The following is a 21589-nucleotide window of genomic DNA, read 5'->3' as shown; positions in this document are numbered from 1 at the left end:
TTTCCAGGAGTTTAGATTTCTTCAACTTCGTTATCTCAACAGGAATAGTACCACCCAAATGTTTATAAGATAGGTCATTCAATCGAAGAGAGTTGATGTTTCTAAACCTTAAAGAAATACTACCTGTCAGTTGTGTCGATGGCACATCGAAAGAAATAATCCGACCCTGTTTACAGGTTATCCTAGACCAATGCCAACATGGATTGTTCCCTCTCAAATCTTTGCAAATTCCAATGGATAATCAAATCCTTCAGTTATAGAAAAGGGAGTATCAACTATGAGATAAATATAATTCCTGGAGAATCAAAGCACAAACTGTTATCCCCTCGACCAATGCTAACACAAACCATAAAGTTAAACTTTGGCGTTGGTCTCTAAAGCAAGTTCCTAGATAGAGCAACCACACACAGAGATTTCAATTCTGTAAACTTTGGAAAAAACAGTGCCAGAAATATTTTTGTCCATTATTCTGAAAACACTCAAACTGTCGGGATCTTAACTCTAGATGTCAGACTGACTGGTCGGACTATAACTCATTCTTCTAATCAGTTTCGGTCAAAAACCGGCCAAGCTTGGTAAAAGACCGGCAATCTTGTTCAATATTAAAACCCGATTTTCTAAAATTAAAGTTAAAAATAGTAATAAATTAAATTTTTTAAAAATATTTTATAAATTCATATTTTGTAAATTATTTTGTAAATAAATTAGCTTTCGTTATATCTTTATATTATTTTGAAATTTTCCTTTAATTTTATATCATATTTTAGATAGTATAAAGTTATATAAAAAGAATTTTATAACTATTACATATGTATTTATTTATTTGATTTAAAACTAAACTAAATTTTAAAATCCAGTTGGAATCCAATCATTGACTCATTTACAGTGCCGAATCAATGTACGATCTGATTTTCAAAACATTGCCTTTTAGTCTTGTAAAAATTAAATGAATATATGTAATTTCATTCAGTACTTATTAACACAATCTCAATTATAATTCTTAAAAAAATACAATCTCAATTATCAAAACTCTTAACGATCCCAAAGTTTTAAATATAATAATTAAACTGTAAACATTATCTTATACAACAGTTTTAAATATGATTTTTTAATTACTTATAGATTTTAGATTTTAAAAAGCAATGCATACAAACTTACTATTTTTAAGTAATGATTGTTGCGTTTGATCGGTTACTTTATATTATAGACTTGTTTCTTATACTATTTTTTTGAGATTTTCAAATTATTTTTTTTCTATAAATATCATTATATATAAATCAATTTTTAATAATATAACTTCAATAGATAATATCTTTGTTAGTTGTTGATTTGTTTATATCATTTTATTAACACAATCTTGTTTGTACTTATGCGGTTGATACAACACACAAATCAATCGGTTTACAATAGATACTTGTTTCTTATCCTATAAAAAACCCTTCTTGTTAAATTTCTTAAAATATATTCTGTGAAGTTTAAGAAAACCAGATTGTCTAAAGATATTCAATTTCTAAGCAAAAGTCAGAACCAGTGATTTATTATGTTTCTCCCAATAACCAGGAATTTCAACCATGCATGCCGATTTAGCGGCCGAGAAGTCGCTAAAGAGTGAGCAACCGTGGCAAAATGGATTGCTATGCGTTCAGAAAATCGGATTTTAAAAAAAAAACTACATCTTTTACATATTTGAGCCTGTAAATCTGATAATCTACTTTCTATTTGTGAAATTTCGAGGAAAAAACTAGAAAACGAAGAAAATTGCTATGAAACTCGTCAAAATTCAATAGCCGTCGTGTTTTTATAGTTGCGGAAAACCAAAAAGCTAAAGAGGAAGATGATACGTAAATGACGATTCTATTATTCATTAAAAAAAACCTAAAACAGTAAAGATGCACAGGCTGGACCTTAAAGTCTGGTTGCTAGTGCACATGAAAGAGCTTAAACCACTACACCACACTGAGTTTACTGTTTTAAATTGAAATACATTATAGATACCTAAAACAAATTGCCGACTAATCCCGAATAATCTCTGATTAATTGATTTGGCTCTAGGCCCTATCCGAACGCATGTGTAATGCCTACCGAGTTTCCGAACATGGTAATTATGTTACAAATATTTATTATTAATTAATTATTAAACTCCTGACAATTCTAAATTACGCAGATTATAGAGAAACATATTGCAAGATATCTTCAGTTTGGTGCATGACGTATTATCGAACATGAATCTCATAGAATGGCTCGGAGTGATACAATCAGACATAAATTCTTATAAGATGATAGAATTGTCGGCTGTAAAATAACATTCTTATTGTTGTAATAACATGATTAATCAGACGTTCAAAAAAATATTGTTTATACATTTTTCTATACATTAATTTTAATTTATATGATTAAAATAGTAATATTTTTTACATTTTTAAATATGTTTCAAAGAGTGTTATCCCTAATCCTTTCTTTTCAGATTCAGTGCTTTGGATCGTTGGTGGGAGCTGAAGTGTTATCACTACACTACACATTTCTTTGCTATGTTTTTCTCTTTATTCTATATCCGACTATACTTTGATTTCAACTATCTTGAAATGGTTTTGTAACAATCCGTTCCGTAGAAATAATTCGTCTCCTAGGTCTCAGACTAACTCTGCAGAGCCTCGTCTGCAACTTCTCAATTAAAAGTCTTCTCTGATTCTATAATTAGGTTGTTGGTGCGTTTGGTGTTTCTCGAATCTAAGACTTCAACCTTTAACAACTCTATCACATGACAAGTTGTCACCAATTGACATGCAGCTCAGCTGGTGACAGTTTATCTTGTGGAAGAGTTGTTAAAGGGTGAAATATTTTATTCGAAGAACGCAAACCGTACCAATAATCTATTTGGAAAATCAGTAAAAATTCACGATGAAAAATTAGGGTCGATGTTCTATAGGGCCAACCTGGAACCCATATGATGGATTGTCACATATTTATATACGTAAATAAATAAAAACAGGTTAGAGAACGAATATTTTTTTCTTTTTCGACAGAACGAACATTTAAACAATGTTGGGAAGTTTAGAGCGTTCAAGATTGTTGCATTATCATTCATCTACAACCAATAAATGTTTGTTAGAGACACCGTAACCATTCTTGCGTGGCCTTTATTAGTGGTTGCTTTAGCGTAATATAGCCATGTGTATTAATTTATAAACAATTATTTAATAGAATTATTCATTTTAAAGGTATAAATTGTATTATTTATTTATTTTTTAACGTGAGAATTTAGAAGTAAAAAATTATTTCATAAATAATAACATAGATAAATAGTAGATCAAATTAAATCTTGTGGAAAATTTACCCACCTCTGAAGAATAATAACCAGTGTTTTGGACAAGGTTGACCATTCACTAATCACATAACTGAGTTAGGTTTAATAACTTGACCAGAGTTCTAAAATCCTTTCTAGACGACGTTTAGACAATCGTCTAGTCTGTAAATCGGAAATGAACGAAATGATTCTTCAATCCAACTTTAAAAAATGGTTTAGGTGTTCAAAAAATCTGTCTAGATGTTGGCCTAAACAATAATCCTCTATTATTCGCCTAACCACCGCCTAACGGGTTCGTGGTCAAAATATTGGATTTGACCGTGAACCAGTTAAATAGTCAAATTGGGTTTCAAATTATTAAAATTTATTAATATTATCAAAAATCTATAAACCAACCATATGAATAAAAATTGTTTATATATTTGATATTTATTTAACTATATATCAAATTTACTAAATGTACTTTTAATTTTCTATATCTAAAAATATTGAACCCTGATTTCCGTTCCTGTTTTAAAACATTGATAATAACTCTTAAATCCAGAACAAAAAACGTAATTTTATTTTCTAGAAGTTGCAAAACTAAATTAAGACTCAGAAAAATAAGATGCATCAACATTCGAAGATTATAATAAAAAAATGTTGATTAAATTAGAACGTAGAACAGTTTTCCTTACAAAAAAAAACACATTCTTAGTTTTCAATCTGCTTGTCATCCAATAAATTATTATTTCTCCAGGCACCTCAAAGGAGCACTCCAAGTCGTGTTCTGCACATGTTTTGACAACGAGATATACTTTCTCCAATCATCAAGAATAAGATTCAGATCATGAATCTTCTTCTCCAAACCAAGGCAACAATTACCATGCATTGTGCAAACCAAGTTTATGTCTTTGCTAGGTTCACAAAACCCACAAATGTAGACCGTATCAAAGAATCTAATCCTGATGCCAATCTTAGATATAAAAGGGTCGTTCTTGATCCTGTTGAACACATCTTGATCATGTAACCATGAATAATTCTGACGAGATTTGTACCAGAATTTGTAAAACTCAATGCTTCGATTGTTTGATCTCACGTATAAGAAACCTCCGTTGGCCCAGTTGTCAAAACTGGTAGGATTTCCAAAATACTTATCACACGCCATTTGAAAGTCTCCATCTGGATATAGCCGAGGAAATGGATCTCTCAGCCACATTACATCTGTGTCCTATATATATAAAAGTGATTAGCTCAGATTAATAACAATGTATAAGCATATTCTGACCCTTTGGCCATTATGCTATTTTAATATTCAACATATTTACTAATCATAGCAATTGATTGAGGAATGAAAAATTAAGATCATAGGTTGATACCGTGAATATGAAGTTAAAACCCATTTCGAGAACTTGTATGAGAAGCTCGATTCTGCGCCACATCATGTTGACATAATCAGGAGTGTTGTAAGCTTTATCGCCAGAGAAATCAGTGCTCGTGGTTTCAAGGTAATAGCAATTAGAATGAAGTTGGGTGCATCGTTCAAACGCCTTGGGATCCAAACAAACCACTACCACATGTTTCAGAAGCTTTTGTGTTCCTTGTCCTATACGAAAACTCCCTAAGAAGAGATCAAATATGGATTTTGGTTCTGCCCAAGCTTGATTCAGTGTCGTTATAATCACTGTATTGTTTTCATTCGACGCATTCTCCAAAATCTTCCTTAAAGCGATATCTGGTTTTATCTGAAAAACAAGTAAACTGAACTTAAAACGTATGGCAGATTAACTATTTTTAGAACACAAGAAAAAAACAATTTGAGAATATGAAATTAAAATTTAAAAAAAAAAACTGAAAAAATTTTAGGCACTGCAATGTCTTTCAATATTTAATTTATTAAAAGGTGCTAAGGTTTTTCAATTTTTAACTTTTTGTTGCCAACTTAATTCATTAATAGAGAAGAAGATCATCATACAAAGGATTACAATATATGTGTGCTTTAGACACGAAAATTCACTAATAATAATTCAGCTACACACATAAAAAGGGTACTCAACTATACTCGCACCTACTACTAGCAACGTTGAATCATATAGGAAACTATACGACTTAAATCAACTAAGCTAGTTAAAAAGACAATCAAGGGCTATAATCCAAAGATGATAGCTCCTCTAAATCTAAACAAATATACTGATCAAAACAATTGGATTCCACAGGTGCACATGGGTTCAAAATAAGGTAGATTCAAATTTATTAGTTAAACATGAGATAAGACACACAGAAGACTACGGGGCAAAATATTAGAACCAGATCAAAATACTGATGAGAGCTTACCGTTTCTGGAGATGAAGAAGCGAGTAGAGAGGTGATATTGTTGAAAGAAAGTCGTTGCAGAGGATAAGCTGTTTTGTATAAAAACAGACATGAAGCCGTCAAAACAAGAAACATAATCAAGATTCTTATTATTTCTTTTTGTCCGATCGCAAATCCCGTATCGAGAAACTTCCTGCGAGAAGAAGATGAAGAGGAGGAAGACGAATTCATATTTTTTGTTAGACGTCTTATTCTTCTTCGTGTTTTGTGGATTCTTGTAATAACACCCTAAGGTGAAAAGTCGCCATTGGTATACTTGTTACAGAAACGTGCATTATTTATTATGTCGTTTGTAATATATTTTATACTTGTTACAAGTGGTGGTAGAATATTCCACTATTTATGGATCTTGAATAATAATTTTTTTGCTAAAATGTAAATATCATATAATGAAAAGAAGAAATTACAAGAAGATCTTAAGTTTGACACCATCTCGGCAAAAAAGAGATAAAAAACAAGATGGAGCCTAGACATTACAACCAATTAGAGAAACATTTTATGCAAACCATAGAGCCATTAGCGAGCGGTACTGCTTAGTGACTCTCCTAGCTGATATTATGTTTCTCATATCTTTATCAATGCCCAAGAAGACAGACCCAGGCGGAATGGAAGTCTGGTTGTGCATAAGGTTGTTTCTCTGTTTCCAGAGATGGAAGACGGTGGTCTGAGAAGCCAATTTGCGGAGCAGAGTAAGCTTCTTGGAGGGTGATGATCTGATCCAGGATAGAAGTTCAGACCAGGTGGTGAGCAGAATGGAAGGCGATTGGCATCTCCTTAGTACCTCTGTCCAAACGTCTTGGCTGTACTCACAAGATAACATGAGATGATCTCTGGTCTCGTCGTATGTAGAGCAGAAAGCGCACTTAGCGGAGATCATCATGCCCCAACCAGCGAGCCTTGATCTTGTTGGTAATCGGTCGTAGTTCGTCACCCACATGTTGAAGCTGTGTTTGGGCACTGCTCCCTTGAACCAAACGATGTCAACCCAGTCCTGTTTCTGCTGTCGCGGCCGAAGAGCTTCCCACGTTGTGGAGGACTTAAACACGCACAGAGTTGAGTCACCTGCAACCCATTCAAATATATCATCAATATCAGGAGCAAGGGGCAGATTTATCGTAGTTAAATAGGCATGGAAGTCCACTTCCTTCTGCGATCTTGGGTGAGGAAGTCTCCAAGAATTTCCTGTAATAGCATTAGCCACCACATCGTTCTCCCTGATTCTCAGCACTCGAGGACCAGCTGGACCTAAGAAAGTGTAGAGTTGACCCAATGGGGTCCAATTATCGAACCAGAAGCTCGTGGAGAGGCCATTTCCGAGGTGAACTTTACAAAACTGAAGCGCCACTGGTCGGAGATCCAATATTTTCTTCCATGCCCAAGAGTCATTAGCAGAAGCCTCAATTTTCCAGAAAGATTTATCCTCCAAATGAGTAGACCAGTGCCATTCAACCCACAAGGAGGGTGATTTAGAGAGCAATAACCAGATGAACTTGAGGCACAAGACTTTGTTCCAGATAGTGTAGCTTCTCAGGCCTAGACCCCCTTCATCCTTGGGGAGACATACAGTAGACCAGGCCACCTTTGCTATGCCTCTTTTCTCTATATTTCCAGCCCATAAGAATCGAGAGCAGAGTGATTCGATCTCTTTAATACAGCCTTTAGGAAGAACAAATGATGAGAGCCAGAAATTAACCGTACCAAAGATCACTGTTTTGAGCAACTGTAATCTGCCAGCAAAGGATAGAAGCTTGGCTGACCACGACTGGAAGCTCTTGATGATCTTGGCCATCAATGGAGAGTACTCTGAAATTTTCAGCTTGCGGCTCATCAGTGGAAGCCCGAGATATCTGATTGGGAGTTTACCAGAGGTGAATCCATAGTTAGCAACAGCCGTGGATTCAAATTGGTCTAAACCCGAAGTAAATAGCTCAGTCTTGGTTGAGTTCATGTGCAGGCCTGACCAGGAGGCGAAGTCATCAAGACACTCGGCGATACCATGGAGACTGTTACTGGTTCCATCAAAGAAGACCATGACGTCATCCGCAAACATTAAGTGAGAAATCTTCAAGTGGTCTGTTCCAGGATGATATCCGATAATACCAGCTTCGTAACGAGACAAGAGGAGACGGGACAGACCCTCCATGGCGAGCACAAAGAGATAAGGAGACAGCGGGTCACCCTGCCGAATCCCTTTTGTGCTTTTGAAGAAACCCCCCGAGACTCCATTAACAGAAACAGAGAACGATGCAGTAGACAAACATTCAGATATCAAACTGATATAGGACTCGGGAATGTCTAAAGCCCTGAGAGTAGCAATAATAAAATCCCATCTCACAGAATCGAAAGCTTTTCTCAGATCCACCTTCAGCATACCTCGCGGAGAGAGGGAGTGGGTATTATAGCCTTTTACTAGATCAGTCGCTAACAGAACGTTCTCCGCAAGCAGGCGTCCAGGAAGGAAAGCAGACTGCGATTTTGCCACCATGAGAGGGAGGATCTCCTTAAGCCTTGAAGCCAGCAGCTTGGCAATCACTTTATAGACAGTGTTTAAGCAGGAGATAGGTCGGAACTCTGATGCTAGGGCAGCATTAGTCTTTTTCGGGATGAGAACGAGATTCGCTGAGTTCCACTGTTTCAATAGGCAGCCAGAGTTGAAGAATTCCAAGATCGCGTCTGTGACCTCGGGACCAATGATAGACCATGTAGCCGTGAAGAATTCAGTGGAATACCCGTCTGGACCCCCTGTTTTATTCTTTGGCAGAGAGAAAAACGCTTCCCTTATATCATCAGCTGAGAAAGCCTTTTCAAAACCAGCAACTTGCTCAGGGGAGCACTTAAAATTAAACAGGAGGTCGACGTCACTTTGGATGAACATTGGCGAGGAAACTGGACTACCAAGAAGATCTTCAAAGTACTTAACACACTGCTCCTGAATTCCAATCTGAGTATCAATCCTTTCCCCAGAATCAGAGATGAGGAAATGGATATGGTTTAAAGCCTGCCTAGAGGAGGCGTACCTGTGAAAGAGACCAGAATTACCATCACCCAGAGAAATCCAATTTATGCGAGATCTCTGAAAAAAGAAGGCAGCTTCAGCGCAGGAGAGTTCTTCCCAATCGTGTACAGCCTGAATCTCAGATGAAGCATTTAGCGTTGATGGGGAGGTTAGCATGCGCGTTTGGGCCTGAAGCATCTTCTCATGAGCCTGAGCTGTTCTTTTCTCAATACCTGAATAATTATTCTTGCTTAGTTCTCTGATAACATTCTTCAATAACTTGAGCTTTTTAGAAACTCTATACATAGCAGAACCAGTGATGTTAAAGGAGAACCAGCTGATACAAATTGTCGCAAGGAAGTCTTGATTCTTGATGAGGAAATTGTAGAACCTGAAGGGCTTTTTGAGCCTTTCCTTTGCCGGCTCAAGACAGATGGTGATTACTGCGTGATCTGAGAATTCCGGACTACCGAAGAAAGCAACAGCCGATGGGAAAAGATAGTACCATTCATCATTCACCAAAGCTCTGTCTAACTTTTTAGCCAGGGGAGAGAGCTTCCTCTTGTTCCACCAGGTAAATGTAGGCCCCCGATAATTAAGATCTTCCAAGCTTGCATCAAGAAGACACTGGTTAAAGTCCCTGATCTTCTTATTCATATTCAGAGAAGGCAATTTTGAATGCTCATTAGGATCTCTGATTTGGTTGAAGTCGCCAATGACTAGCCACGGTTTCGAGTCTAGACTGTGAGTAGAAGCGATAGCATTAATTTCAGACCAGAGAGAGGACCTAAGCTCCGCGTCGTTTGCTGCGTAGATAACAGAGATAACAGTGGCGGTCGGAGAGGAAGGCCAAGTAACCTCGGCAGTGATCATCTGAAGCGACTTAGAGATGATAGAGACAGTAAGAGACGGGTGCCACACTAACCAGATTTTACCAAGAGGAGAAAAACCGTAGTTGTCTTCAGATAACCAACCGGGAAAAATATCTGAGACAAATTTATTCTTCTTGAGACACTGCACATGAGTCTCCAGAATGCCGCCAAAAAGAGGTGAATTTTTCCTATACCATTTACGGAGACCGCTGCGGTGATCATATTTATTTAGGCCGCGCACGTTCCAACAAAAAAGGTCTGTCGACATTAATCTAGTTGAGTTTGGGGCCCTTGCCCCTGCTGCCTTTCAAACCTGAGAACTTCTTCCTGTTACGAACCAGTTCAAAATCGGGCTCATGCTGACTGAACTCACCCTCTTCAAGTTCTGAGTCGGAGGATTCAACATCTGAAGAATCTGGTTGCACATCAGACTGAGAAGATTTAGAGTTACCCGATGCACTGCTGGGCCTTGCTGCTTGATTTAGCGAGGACGAGCCACTGGTCCCCCCTCTGACTTTATCATTGTGCGTACCCAGTTTAGGATCGTGGGCAATCTCAGTGTGCATCTGCTCCTCAGCTGCTTTAGGCGAGGATGGTATGATAGGATTTTGGGCAACTTTTGGAGTATCAACCACCCTCCATTGCTGCTTCTCTTTAGATCTCCCCCTCCTAGTTTTCTTCTTCGGAGGTTCCTGATGAGGTTTCTTTGGACATTTCGCTGGAGCGTGGGATAGAGAGTTACAGTAAGAGCAGGCTTTAGGGGCGGTTGGGCATCGCTTAGTAATGTGACCCACTTCCTTACAGAAACCACAAACCGGAGGCATCCAAGGGCTTGAGACAAGAACTCTACTGATATCACCTGAATCAAATTGGACGTTCACGGCTTCAGGAAGAGGCTTCCTTGGGTCAATGACAGTGAAAACTTTAGCGACCTCCAAGTTTGATTTATTGGCAGTAGCGGGGTGGAGGAACTTTGGCTCTCCAACAAGCCCAGCAATGCGTTCTAAACCATCTTCATTGAAGAACTGAAAGGGGACATTTCGTAGTTCCAACCATATGGGAGCTGAAGTTAATTCTGGTTTAGCCGGAATCACCCCTGGTTCCCATTTATCCACAAACATAGTCTGGCCTTCAATCTGCCAAAGGCCCTGCGTAATGACTCTGTGCCTTGTCGCAGCATTGGGGATGCGGAAAAGGAAGGCGAAGCCCTCCATCTTCGAGACCGCGATATCCCTGTAGTGCTTACTCCAAATACCATTCACTATGTTGTGGAGAGTCCCTTGTGATGGGGGATCTGAATAGAATTGGCCCAACACAAATGGTTCCCAGGATTTTCGATTCTTCTCTATGACAGAGTTGGGAATCTTTATGCAAGCTTCCCCAGACGGTAGTATAAACGCTTCACCTTTTTTAGAGAGACGCTTGCCTACTCCTTTCGTTCTGGCGCACCAGTCATCAACAGGAACTGACTTACTGCTCTGTTTCGGGAGAGACTCTGTAGTTCCTTTATTTTCAGCCGGCTCTTTAACTTCAGAATCAGCTAACCGGACCTCTTTGATCTGCTCACTTTGAGGAGCTCCTGGGACCTGCAAATCAGCAGCCTGAGGACCTGGAGAAGGAGCTTCGACTACAACTATGACATCTGATACTGGAACGGGAACTGACTGCGAGCTCAAAGGGATTAACTTGGCATCAGCAGCAGCTAGGTTGGAAGAGTCATTTGTGACAAGAGGAGCTGCAGAGCTCAACTCCGGCAAGATGACTACGGTTGTTTGTGGATCCCTTGAATCCGAGACTGCAGAGAGAGGAGCTGCGTGGCTCAACTCAGTGTCTACCTCATGGGCCATGTCACAGTCAGAGATAGGATCTGTCGGCGTAGCAACGATCACAGTCTCATTTAGCGTGAGCTCTGTAGCAACCAAGGGGAGATCTGAGGCGTTCTTCGAGAGGTGAGCAACTGCAGCCATAGAGCAGCTGATTTGGGCATCAGAACCATCAGAAGAGTCCTCGGGGAGCGGAGGAGTGGCTGATTTCGTCGGTGGCGAAATCGATTTCGGCGGAGGGAGCTTCGGTTTCGCCGGTGAAGGTGACTTTGAGGAAGACTTCGCCGGTGATTTCTTGGGCTTCTTTTTTTTCATCTTCTCCGTCGGAGAAGAAGCAGATAATTCCTTGAGAAGCCGACGTCGGATTAGACGCCGGTGGGACGCCGGTAGCGAAGGCACTGTTGAAGAGGGAGTCGCCTTTTTTGTCGCACGTGGAGAGAGAAATTTATGACCGTTGTTTCTTTCGGTTTTTTAATGTCTTCGTTAATTTTTGAACTGAACGAAATGGTTTCTTATATTACCTGGACGACAAAGAAAATGTTAATCTTTTAAGCACATTTTAACATGACACCAACAAAAAAAGTTTGATGTTTATATGTTGCTTTGTGATGTAAGCAATCTAGAGCAAAGAAGTGAGAGTTGGAGAGATGTAAATCAGTTTTTTTCCGATCTGTTGGGAAAACTCACCACACAAACTCGCTGAAGCACTCTCTGATGCACTTGTCGTAGTACGTTAGAAAGTATGAGTTTGTAGATCTATGGAAAACAGAAGAAGAACACGGAATTATAGAAGATAGACACAAGAATTTGATATCCCAGGGTTCACCTAAATGTGGTTACGTCCCTGGGGCCTGGCAATGAGGCAAATCACTATAATCTCAAGTACAAGATATAGTACATCTCTCTCTCTCAACCAAAGCTTACAACCAAGCTAGGTCTTTTCTTGCACAGATCGTTACAAAGACTTAGAGAGAAGAGTGCACACGAGCTCCTCTTATATAGTAGGAGTTTATTACATTAACCTAGTTGGATTAGGGCATTCGCCCCTTTCCATAAACCTATTAGAAAATATTCCAAAATACTTGCAACTTCCATAACTCCATGAGAAGTAATATTTCCAGGAACCTATCACCTTCAATAAAGTGATATTTCCTTTTTTCCTAATATGACATCCTTGTCTTGGTTTAAGTTATGCGATCTTGTTTGATTTCCATCACCAAATCTTGACTGACGAAGTCCCTGAAGTATTCGCTGACGTAGTCTCTGAGGTAGTCTCTGACTTAGTCTCGAATCCCAACAAACTCCACCTTGATGACATCAAACATGATCCACTACTTAGGTTAAGCAAACTCGTGCTTTGCCAGGCGATGCCGAATGCTCCTTAGTGTTCGGACATACCAAGGAAGTCCACCGCTTCCTCAAACTTCTTAACCGGAAGAACCTTGGTTAATATATCTACAGGATTCCAAGAAGTACATATCTTCTTTACACTTACATCACCTTGAGCAATGATATCCCTGATGAAGTGCATCTTTCTGCTGATGTGCTTAGTCCTCTCATGATACACATTGTTCTTGGCTAGACACAATGCACTTTGAGAGTCACACGATATCACCACCGTGTCTTGCTTGAATCCAAGCTCCTCCGCTAACCCTTTTAACCATATTCCTTCCTTGACTGCTTCAACAAGCGCCATATACTCTGCTTCAGTCGTCGATAAAGCCACTACGCTTTGTAGACTCGATCTCCAGCTGATTGTATTTCCACCAGCCATGAAAACATAACCTGAGATCGACCTCCTCTTGTCCAGATCCGAAGCAAAATCAGAATCACAGAAACCTTCAACGTTAAACGCCTCATTCTTCCTGAAGCACAGTTTCAGATCTTGTGTTCCCTTCAGGTACCTCAATACCCACTTAACCGCAGTCCAATGAACCATCCCAGGCTTACTCATAAACCTGCTAACCAACCCCAATGCATACGCCAGATCACATCTCGTGCCTATCATAGCATACATTATGCTTCCGATAGCATTAGCATATGGAATATCATCCATACATGTCTCTGCTTCATCATCTACTACAGCTGACAATTTGAAATGTGCACCAATAGGTGTTGATACACTCTTTGACTCATCCATGTCGAATACCTTGAGAATCTTCCTGATATAACCAGATTGAGACAGTGTTAGAATCCCCTTTTCACGATCTCTCTCAATATCCATTCCCAAAATCCGTCTTGCTGGACCCAAGTCCTTCATCTCAAATCTGCTGCTCAGCAACTGCTTCACTTTCTTGATCTCTGCCGCATCCTTTGATGCAACCAACATATCATCCACGTATAATAATAAATAGATGTATGTACCTTTGGTTACCTCCTTGATGTAAACACAGTGATCATATTCACTCTTTACAAAACCGTGACTAACCACAAACTGATCAAAACACTTGTTCCATTGTCTTGGTGCCTGCTTTAGTCCATAAAGAGCCTTCTGAAGTAGACAGACGTGATCCTCTTTCCCTTTAACCTTAAATCCCTCTGGTTGCTCCATGTAAATCTCTTCTTCAAGTGTACCATGAAGAAACGCAGTCTTTACATCAAGTTGCTCAAGCTCCAAATCCTGATTCACTGTAATTGACAACAAGAACCTTATGGATACATGCTTCACGACGGGTGAAAACACATCTTGATAATCAATACCCTCCCTCTGAGAGTATCCCTTAGCAACTAACCGAGCCTTGAATCTAGGCTTCTCAACACCAGGTATACCAGACTTCAACTTAAAGACCCACTTGCAGCCTATCACCTTACGCTTACTAGGCCTTCTTACAGGCTTCCAAGTTTGGTTCTTATCCAGTGAAGTCATCTCTTCACCACATGCTTCAGCCCACTGCTTTCGCTCTTCGCTGTTCATCGCTCCATGATAGTCTTGAGGTTCTTCAGCACATACATCATCAACTACATATAGTGCAAACGCTGATACATCATCTGAGTCGGAGTACCGTGCAGGTGGCACTATTCTTCTCCGAACTCTATCTCTTGCTAGCTGATATCCTTCAAGACTTTCACCTTGTTTGTCACCTACGTCACCAGCTGACTCAACTGTTTCTTCAACAGCTCCACCTGAAGTATCAACTTCCGGTCCTGACGCAGATCCTGCTGTATTTTCCAGCACCGTCTGATTTCTTAGCTCCTCTGTGACATCTGCTTTCTTCTTGCAGACATCAAAATCCTTGTAGACTTTATCTTCTGTAAATACCACATTCCTGCTTATAAAACACTTCTCCTCATCAAGAAGCCAAACCTTGTATCCTTTCACACCAACTGGATAACTTATGAAGATTCCCTTTTTAGCTCTGGCCTTGAGCTTTCCTTGATCTGCATGGACGTAAACCACTGATCCAAATCTTCTCAGGTGCAGATAACCGGGCTTCTTGCCCAACCAAAGTTCCTCCGGAATGTTCCCATCTATGGCAGAAGATGGACTCCTGTTTGTCACATATGCTGACGTAGATACTGCTTCAGCCCAGAATTTTTCCTCTAGACCCGACTCAACCAGAAAACATCTCACCTTTTCCATCAGAGTCTTGTTCATACGTTCAGCTACACCGTTCTGCTGTGGTGTATATGCACAAGTCATATGTCTCTTGATTCCATGTTGCTTACAGAAGCTGTCAAACTCTGTGTTGCAGAATTCAAGTCCATTGTCTGTTCTAAGACAACACACCTTCTTCTTGACTTGATTCTCGACCAGCTTCTTCCATTCACAAAATTTACTAAAGGCTTCTCCTTTAGTAGCTAAGAAATATATCCAGACCTTCCTTGTATAATCATCGATAATAGACAGGAAGTATTGCTTCCCTGACAGACTTGGTGTCACACTTGGAGATCCCCATAGATCAGCATGTACATACTTGAGAGCTTCACCTGTATCATGTTTCCCGATGCTGAAGCTTACTCTCTTCTGCTTCCCCATCACACAGCTCTCACAGAAATCCAAATCACCAATCCTCCTCTTATCAATCACCCTTTTCTGGGCTAGAATCTGTAGATTCTTCATGCTCATGTGCCCAAGACGTCTATGCCACAAGACTGTCTCATCCTTAGATGGTTTCTTCTTGACACTGCAGTTTACTTCACCTAACACAGTCTCACCATCTAACAGGTACAATGACCCGGACAAGGTTCCCTGAAGTGCTAGCTTACCATGCTTGTAAAACCTAGTCTTCCCATGTCCACCACTATGCTCAAAGCCCAATAAATCCAAGGTTCCCGTGGATATCAAGTTCCTTCTTAATTCCGGAATATACCTGACATTCGTGAGTGTCTTAACCGAACCTCCATAAGCTTTGATGTTGATTGTACCAATCCCTTGCACTCCAACCGCGCAATCATTACCAAGAAGAACTTGTCCTGAAGTCAGCTCTTGAAACATGTGAAACCAATCCCTCCTACACGTCATATGGTAGGAACATCCAGAATCAATCACCCACTTATCATGATGCCACTTATCTTCTACCGAAAGTGCATCATCGTCTGAATCAGGATCTATCACAACCGCTGCCTCAGCTTCTTCTTCACCTCCGCCATACTTCTTCTTGTATGCATAACACTCCCTTTTGGTGTGTCCTTGCTTCTTGCAGAACCAGCAAGTTATCCTAGACCCTGAGATTGATCTAGACTTGCCCTTACCATTCCTCACAGGATCCTTCTTCTCAGTCCTTCCTCTAGCATAGTGACCTTCACCAATATCATGTGAAGCCGTAGAGGATTTCAGATCCTGATCTTTAGACCTTGCTGCACTTGTCACCTCTTCCAACGACAATGTATCCTTGCCGTACTTAAGCGTTTCCTTGAGAGAGTTGAACCGTGAAGGAAGCGAATTCAGGAGCATAATCGCTTGTACCTCCTCTGACACAGTTACATTCACGCTTGACAGGTGAGAGACAATCTTCAAGAAGTCATCGATATTCTCATCCATACTCCGAGTATCAACCATCTTGAAGGTATAGAACTTGTGCTGCAAGTGAATTCTATTCGGTTGAGTCTTTGAGAGATATAACCTCTCCAGTGTAGACCATGTAGAAGCAGCTGTAGTACACAACTCGATCTTCCTTAACACATGATCCCCAACATTGAGAATGATCAGATTCATCGCCTTCTCTGATCTTTCAAGCCTTTCAGCTTCCTCTTTCTCTAACCGCTCTTTGTAAACATCCTCGTCTTCATCCTTCTTCCTAGCTGAGACAGAAGGTGACTCGGACTCTTCTAATACATCCTTTAGACCAATGACTGACAGATGCGCAAGCATCCTCTTCTTCCACAACGAGAAGTCTCCCTTCCCATCGAACCGCTCCACCTCAATCCTTACTTTAGTAGACATTGAGAACACCACCTAAGGCTCTGATACCACTTTGTTGGGAAAACTCACCACACAAACTCGCTGAAGCACTCTCTGATGCACTTGTCGTAGTACGTTAGAAAGTATGAGTTTGTAGATCTATGGAGAACAGAAGAAGAACACGGAATTATAGAAGATAGACACAAGAATTTGATATCCCAGGGTTCACCTAAATGTGGTTACGTCCCTGAGACCTAGCAATGAGGCAAATCACTATAATCTCAAGTACAAGATATAGTACCTCTCTCTCTCTCAACCAAAGCTTACAACCAAGCTAGGTCTTTTCTTGCACAGATCATTACAAAGACTTAGAGAGAAGAGTGCACACGAGCTCCTCTTATATAGTAGGAGTTTATTACATTAACCTAGTTGGATTAGGGCATTCGCCATTTTCCATAAACCTATTAGGAAATATTCCAAAATACTTGCAACTTCCATAACTCCATGAGAAGTAATATTTCCAGGAACCTATCACCTTCAATAAAGTGATATTTCCTTTTTTCCTAATATGACATCTTTGTCTTGTTTTAAGTTATGCGATCTTGTTTGATTTCCATCACCAAATCTTGACTGACGAATTCCCTGAAGTATTCGCTGACGTAGTCTCTGAGGTAGTCTCTGACTTAGTCTCGAATCCCAACACGATCCATGGAACAAACTGAAAATCTTTTTAATTGCATCTTCCACATTATACAAGAGCAGGACATGTTCCTTCTGCATCGATAAAAGTTTTTAAATTTCCAAATTGCTTGTTATTGTGCTTTCATATTTTGTTCGGAACATGTTACTTCCTCATCCTCAATCTTAGCCATATGCATTTACAGCTCAATAACCAGAAATTTGAGTTTAGCTCATTCATATTATATGTATGTACAAGTCCATGTGAACTTCCATAAGCATATTGTTTATTTTGGCACATATTCAAGCCGGCATATATTTGCTTAGCTTCTTTTTCTAAAAGTCACCCAAATATTTGTGTTGAGAAAGTTTCAGATCAGGTTGACACAGTCGACCCACTGGAATCTTTGTGTTGTATTATTAGTTTATGTTATTCGCTGAGGTTTCTATTAGCTTGGTGGCATATTAATTAAGTTAAGTAGTTGGTGGCGTCATAGGCAGATTTAGAAGAAAATAAATTAAATGGATATTGTTGTTGATAAAAAGGAACCAGAGACTCAAGTTATTTGAGGCTGGACCATAAAATTAACACATTATGCATTTTGTATTTCGGTTAGTCCATATAAAATATTTTAGAAGGTTATAATAATTTATAATGATTTTAAGATGCATCTAAAATGATATGTCATCAATATATATTACTGAAATCTGTCTTAATAGTAATATCAACCTTTACAAATCAGCTTTTATTTATGAATTTCTTGTAATCAAGGCCATATTTTCAGTATTGATGACCCTTAAATTAGATCAATATTCATCATATAATGACGAAGGTATTTTGTATAAATAGGGATGTTATCTTTCATTTGTAAATAATCCAATTATTTCAACAAAAGATCAATAGAAATAGTTTTCATATTTTCTTTTTTTTTAAACATTAACTAGATTAGGATCCGCCCTAAAGGGCGGAAATTGATTTGTCAAATTTCAATTAATAATATATGGTATATATAATATGTGTATATAATATTATATATAGTTTTGTAACAATTATATATATATACATATTAGACATATATATAATATTTTATTAAATATATATAGAATTTAATAGTGTTATAATTTGTATTGTATTTGTTATTAGTTTGTATTTAATTTTCTTTCATTTTTAGTATCTTGTCACACCTTTTATCTTTTAACTTATACACATAGTTATGTCCTTTTTCAAAAAAAAACTTATACACATAGTCTCGTAAAATCTATTTATATAAAGTTGAGCTTAATCTCTCTTGAGCCTATCCACCTAGGATGCCACGCTGGAAACTCACTCTTCCTGCGCTTGACACGTGTCCTGATTAATGAAACGCAGAGCTTCTTCTTTCGTCGTCTCTTCAATTGGGTTTCGCCTCGCGTTCTCTCCGTGGTGGTGCGCATATTCCTTGGACGATCCAGTTTCTGTAACGATAACAGTTGTGATTAATCGTCTTAAATCCTCTTAATTCGTGAGCCCACTACGCGGCTTTCGATTGCGCTGAACGTCGGTTATAATCATCTGCTAATCGCGCTCTCCACATCTCTCTTATAATCATCTCGCTTATATTCATATCTCTGCGATTATCTCTCATTCCAGCGATCATCAGATTCTTCCCTTGGCCGTCGTCCTCAATCCGTGAAAACACCAACGTTCCTCTCTGATTTGAAGTCCGACCGCTGATCCTCCACCGTCCAAATGGCGAAGGAAGGCGAAGTGATGTTGAGGATAGCTATGTCGGCTTTCAGGGCTTGATAAGAGGAGATCGAGAAGAAGAAGATGGAGGTTTGCAAAAGGATTTACGCTCAGCTTTGTTGTGTCGAAAAAGAGCCGGAGCAATTGGTCGGGTTTATATAATTTTATCATCACAATCTTTTTTATTCTTCACATTTTTGTTTCAGGATATAACAATTTCATTGAACAAAACTGTTACTCTGTTAGTGGGGGTCTTTGTAGATTAAGGCTCTGACTTGGAGTATCGTGATGTCACTTACTTCTCATCTTCATCTTCATCTTCATCTCCCAAGTATATCTTTTTTGCTGACAAAGTAGAGATCAAAGATATCACCAAGCAAACTTGCTTATTTGCTTTACCAGGACCGAAATGTAGCGAAGTAAGATTCTTTCTTTGAGCAGAGTGACCATTTTCTTTGTTTACATTGTTTTATGCTAATGTAAAAGAAACTTTAAACAGATTATATCTAAACTGAATCTGGGAGATCTTATCGGGCAGCCATATGGCACACATAAACATTATAGTGTAAGTTTTTAAATAAAAAAAAAATCTGAAACAAATCCTTTGACGCAGCATACAGTCGTATGTTCTTTTCTTTTTCAGTTCGATGGAATGCCGATTACAGTTGGGGTCGGGAGTCTTATTTCAGATGAAGGCTTTACGATGTTAATGTCACCTGGTGGTGCTGTTTCAGTCTGGAAGACTCTTCTCTCTGATGGTGCCGTTCCAATGGGTTCTGAGGCCTGGGTGAAACTTAGAGTCATTCAAGGTTGTACAATGATGTCGTCATTTCTTTTCTTTACCAAAGCATAGAAAGTTATATGTTTCTCAGACCCAGAAGCGTTAATGTTTTGCAGGAAGACCAGCAACTGAGAGAGAACTCAGCTAGGAATTCAATGTTCTGGAAGCGGGTCTATGGAACTCAGTCTCTTTGAACAAAGGTACTCAAAAAGCTTTAGTTAACTAAAAATGACACTGTGAGCGCCCAGGTTTAACAAAATTCATACTTCCCAGGATGTTATAAGGGGCAGGAGACTATCGCAAGACTTATAACATATGACGGAATGAAACAAAGGTTGTGTGGACTTGAATTCTCTGCACAAGCAGAACCCGGCAGCACCATCACATTCGACGGGAAAAGGTAGTTGAACCTTTGTGTTCATCTTAGTTACTCTAAGACAAAGAGTAGCATCTACGTTTGTTTTATTATTTCTTTGACATTGTTTTCAGGTCGGCAAGCTAACTAGCGACACTAGGGGAAAAAACGGATCTAGCCATTTCGGGTTAGGGTACATCAAGAAACAAGCAGCCTCGATTGGAAACACAGTGACTATAGGGGAAGACATTTATGGGATTGTAGCTGAAGTCGCTTATCTATCCCGGTAACATCCTCCATCAACCAACCCACGTTCTTGAGTAGAAGAAAAAAGTGATGCAAAATGAAACTGCACTATGGTACCCAAAACAAAACCTTTTTGCAAATATTTTTTGAGATGCGAGCATATTATATTCGGGGGTTCTCATTCGAATGAAACATTTATATTGATTGATAGGAAAGAGATTAAAAGTAAAACAACAGCTTTCGTTCATAAATAGATGTTTTAAGGGCACAGGACAACTGCAAATACCCATGTTGGTAGGTTTAGGAGTGCAATTGAACCCTTTAATATTTTGAACTGACACCACTTCTTTTCTCCGTAGCGATTAAGCTTTCAGCACCTAGACTCTCAACAAACAAATAAGGGTTGAAGTGTTGAACCATGATGGTTTGGGTTGACGAGAGTTCGATGAGCAAAATTGTAATATCAGGAGAATGGTATCACCTTTTGAAAAGTGGGGTTGGGAAAAGGCAAAATAAGAGACGAGTTAGTCAAGAGGTTTATATACAGCCAACTTCATGTTTTTCTTTTCTTTGTTTATTTGTCTTTTGTTTATATATGTTATTTATATCTCACATTTCATAATGTCATATTCAGCGAGTATGGGTGGATGCTTGGGCAAGAGTCAAAATTAGAGTAGTAATGAGAATCGTTCGAATTTTTTTTTGAAAGATAAATAATAAAAAAATATTTGATTCTACATATGAACGAGAATAGCAAATAACTTTAGACTGCTTATTATTAGAATTCCACTAAACCCAATCGATTCTGATTTTTAATCCATAGATTTAAGTAAACATTAAAATAGAGTAAGCTATTATATTTTAAAATTATATAATAAGTAGATAAATATATAATCTATAAACAAATAGTAAAATGAATTTAAAAATGTTGTAAAAATATTATGAAATTATTACTATTTTATTTATAATAAATTAAAGTAAATTTATATTATTTATTTACTTTTCTGTCCGTCCGTAGGGCGGGTTTACCCTAGTGTAATATATAAAAAAACATATCTAAAAAATCTACTGACTATATACTACCATTATTTGGTTGTTTGAACAAAAAAAAAATCA

General features: G+C 38.7%; 1 protein-coding gene and 1 pseudogene across 1 annotated transcript; one reads left to right on the top strand and one right to left on the bottom strand.

Moving 5' to 3' along the window:
• Positions 1-3907: 3907 nt before the first annotated feature.
• On the bottom strand, positions 3908-5901 carry LOC108852759 (uncharacterized protein At4g15970-like). Its single transcript, XM_018626245.2, has 3 exons — positions 5618-5901; positions 4663-5028; positions 3908-4514 (listed from the first exon to the last, which is right to left on the bottom strand). The coding sequence occupies exons 1-3, from the start codon at positions 5825-5827 to the stop codon at positions 4032-4034; spliced, it is 1059 nt and encodes a 352-aa protein (XP_018481747.1). The 5' UTR covers positions 5828-5901; the 3' UTR covers positions 3908-4031.
• Positions 5902-18723: 12822 nt separating this feature from the next.
• On the top strand, positions 18724-21183 carry LOC108852430 (putative transferase At1g60990, chloroplastic; annotated as a pseudogene).
• The last annotated feature ends 406 nt before the right edge of the window (positions 21184-21589 follow it).

This window comes from Raphanus sativus, chromosome 4 (genome assembly GCF_000801105.2).
Source record: "Raphanus sativus cultivar WK10039 chromosome 4, ASM80110v3, whole genome shotgun sequence".
In the NCBI taxonomy this organism is placed as follows: domain Eukaryota; kingdom Viridiplantae; phylum Streptophyta; class Magnoliopsida; order Brassicales; family Brassicaceae; genus Raphanus; species Raphanus sativus.
The sequence above is the reverse complement of the archived record's forward strand: the minus strand, read 5'-3'. Positions and strand labels throughout refer to the sequence as shown.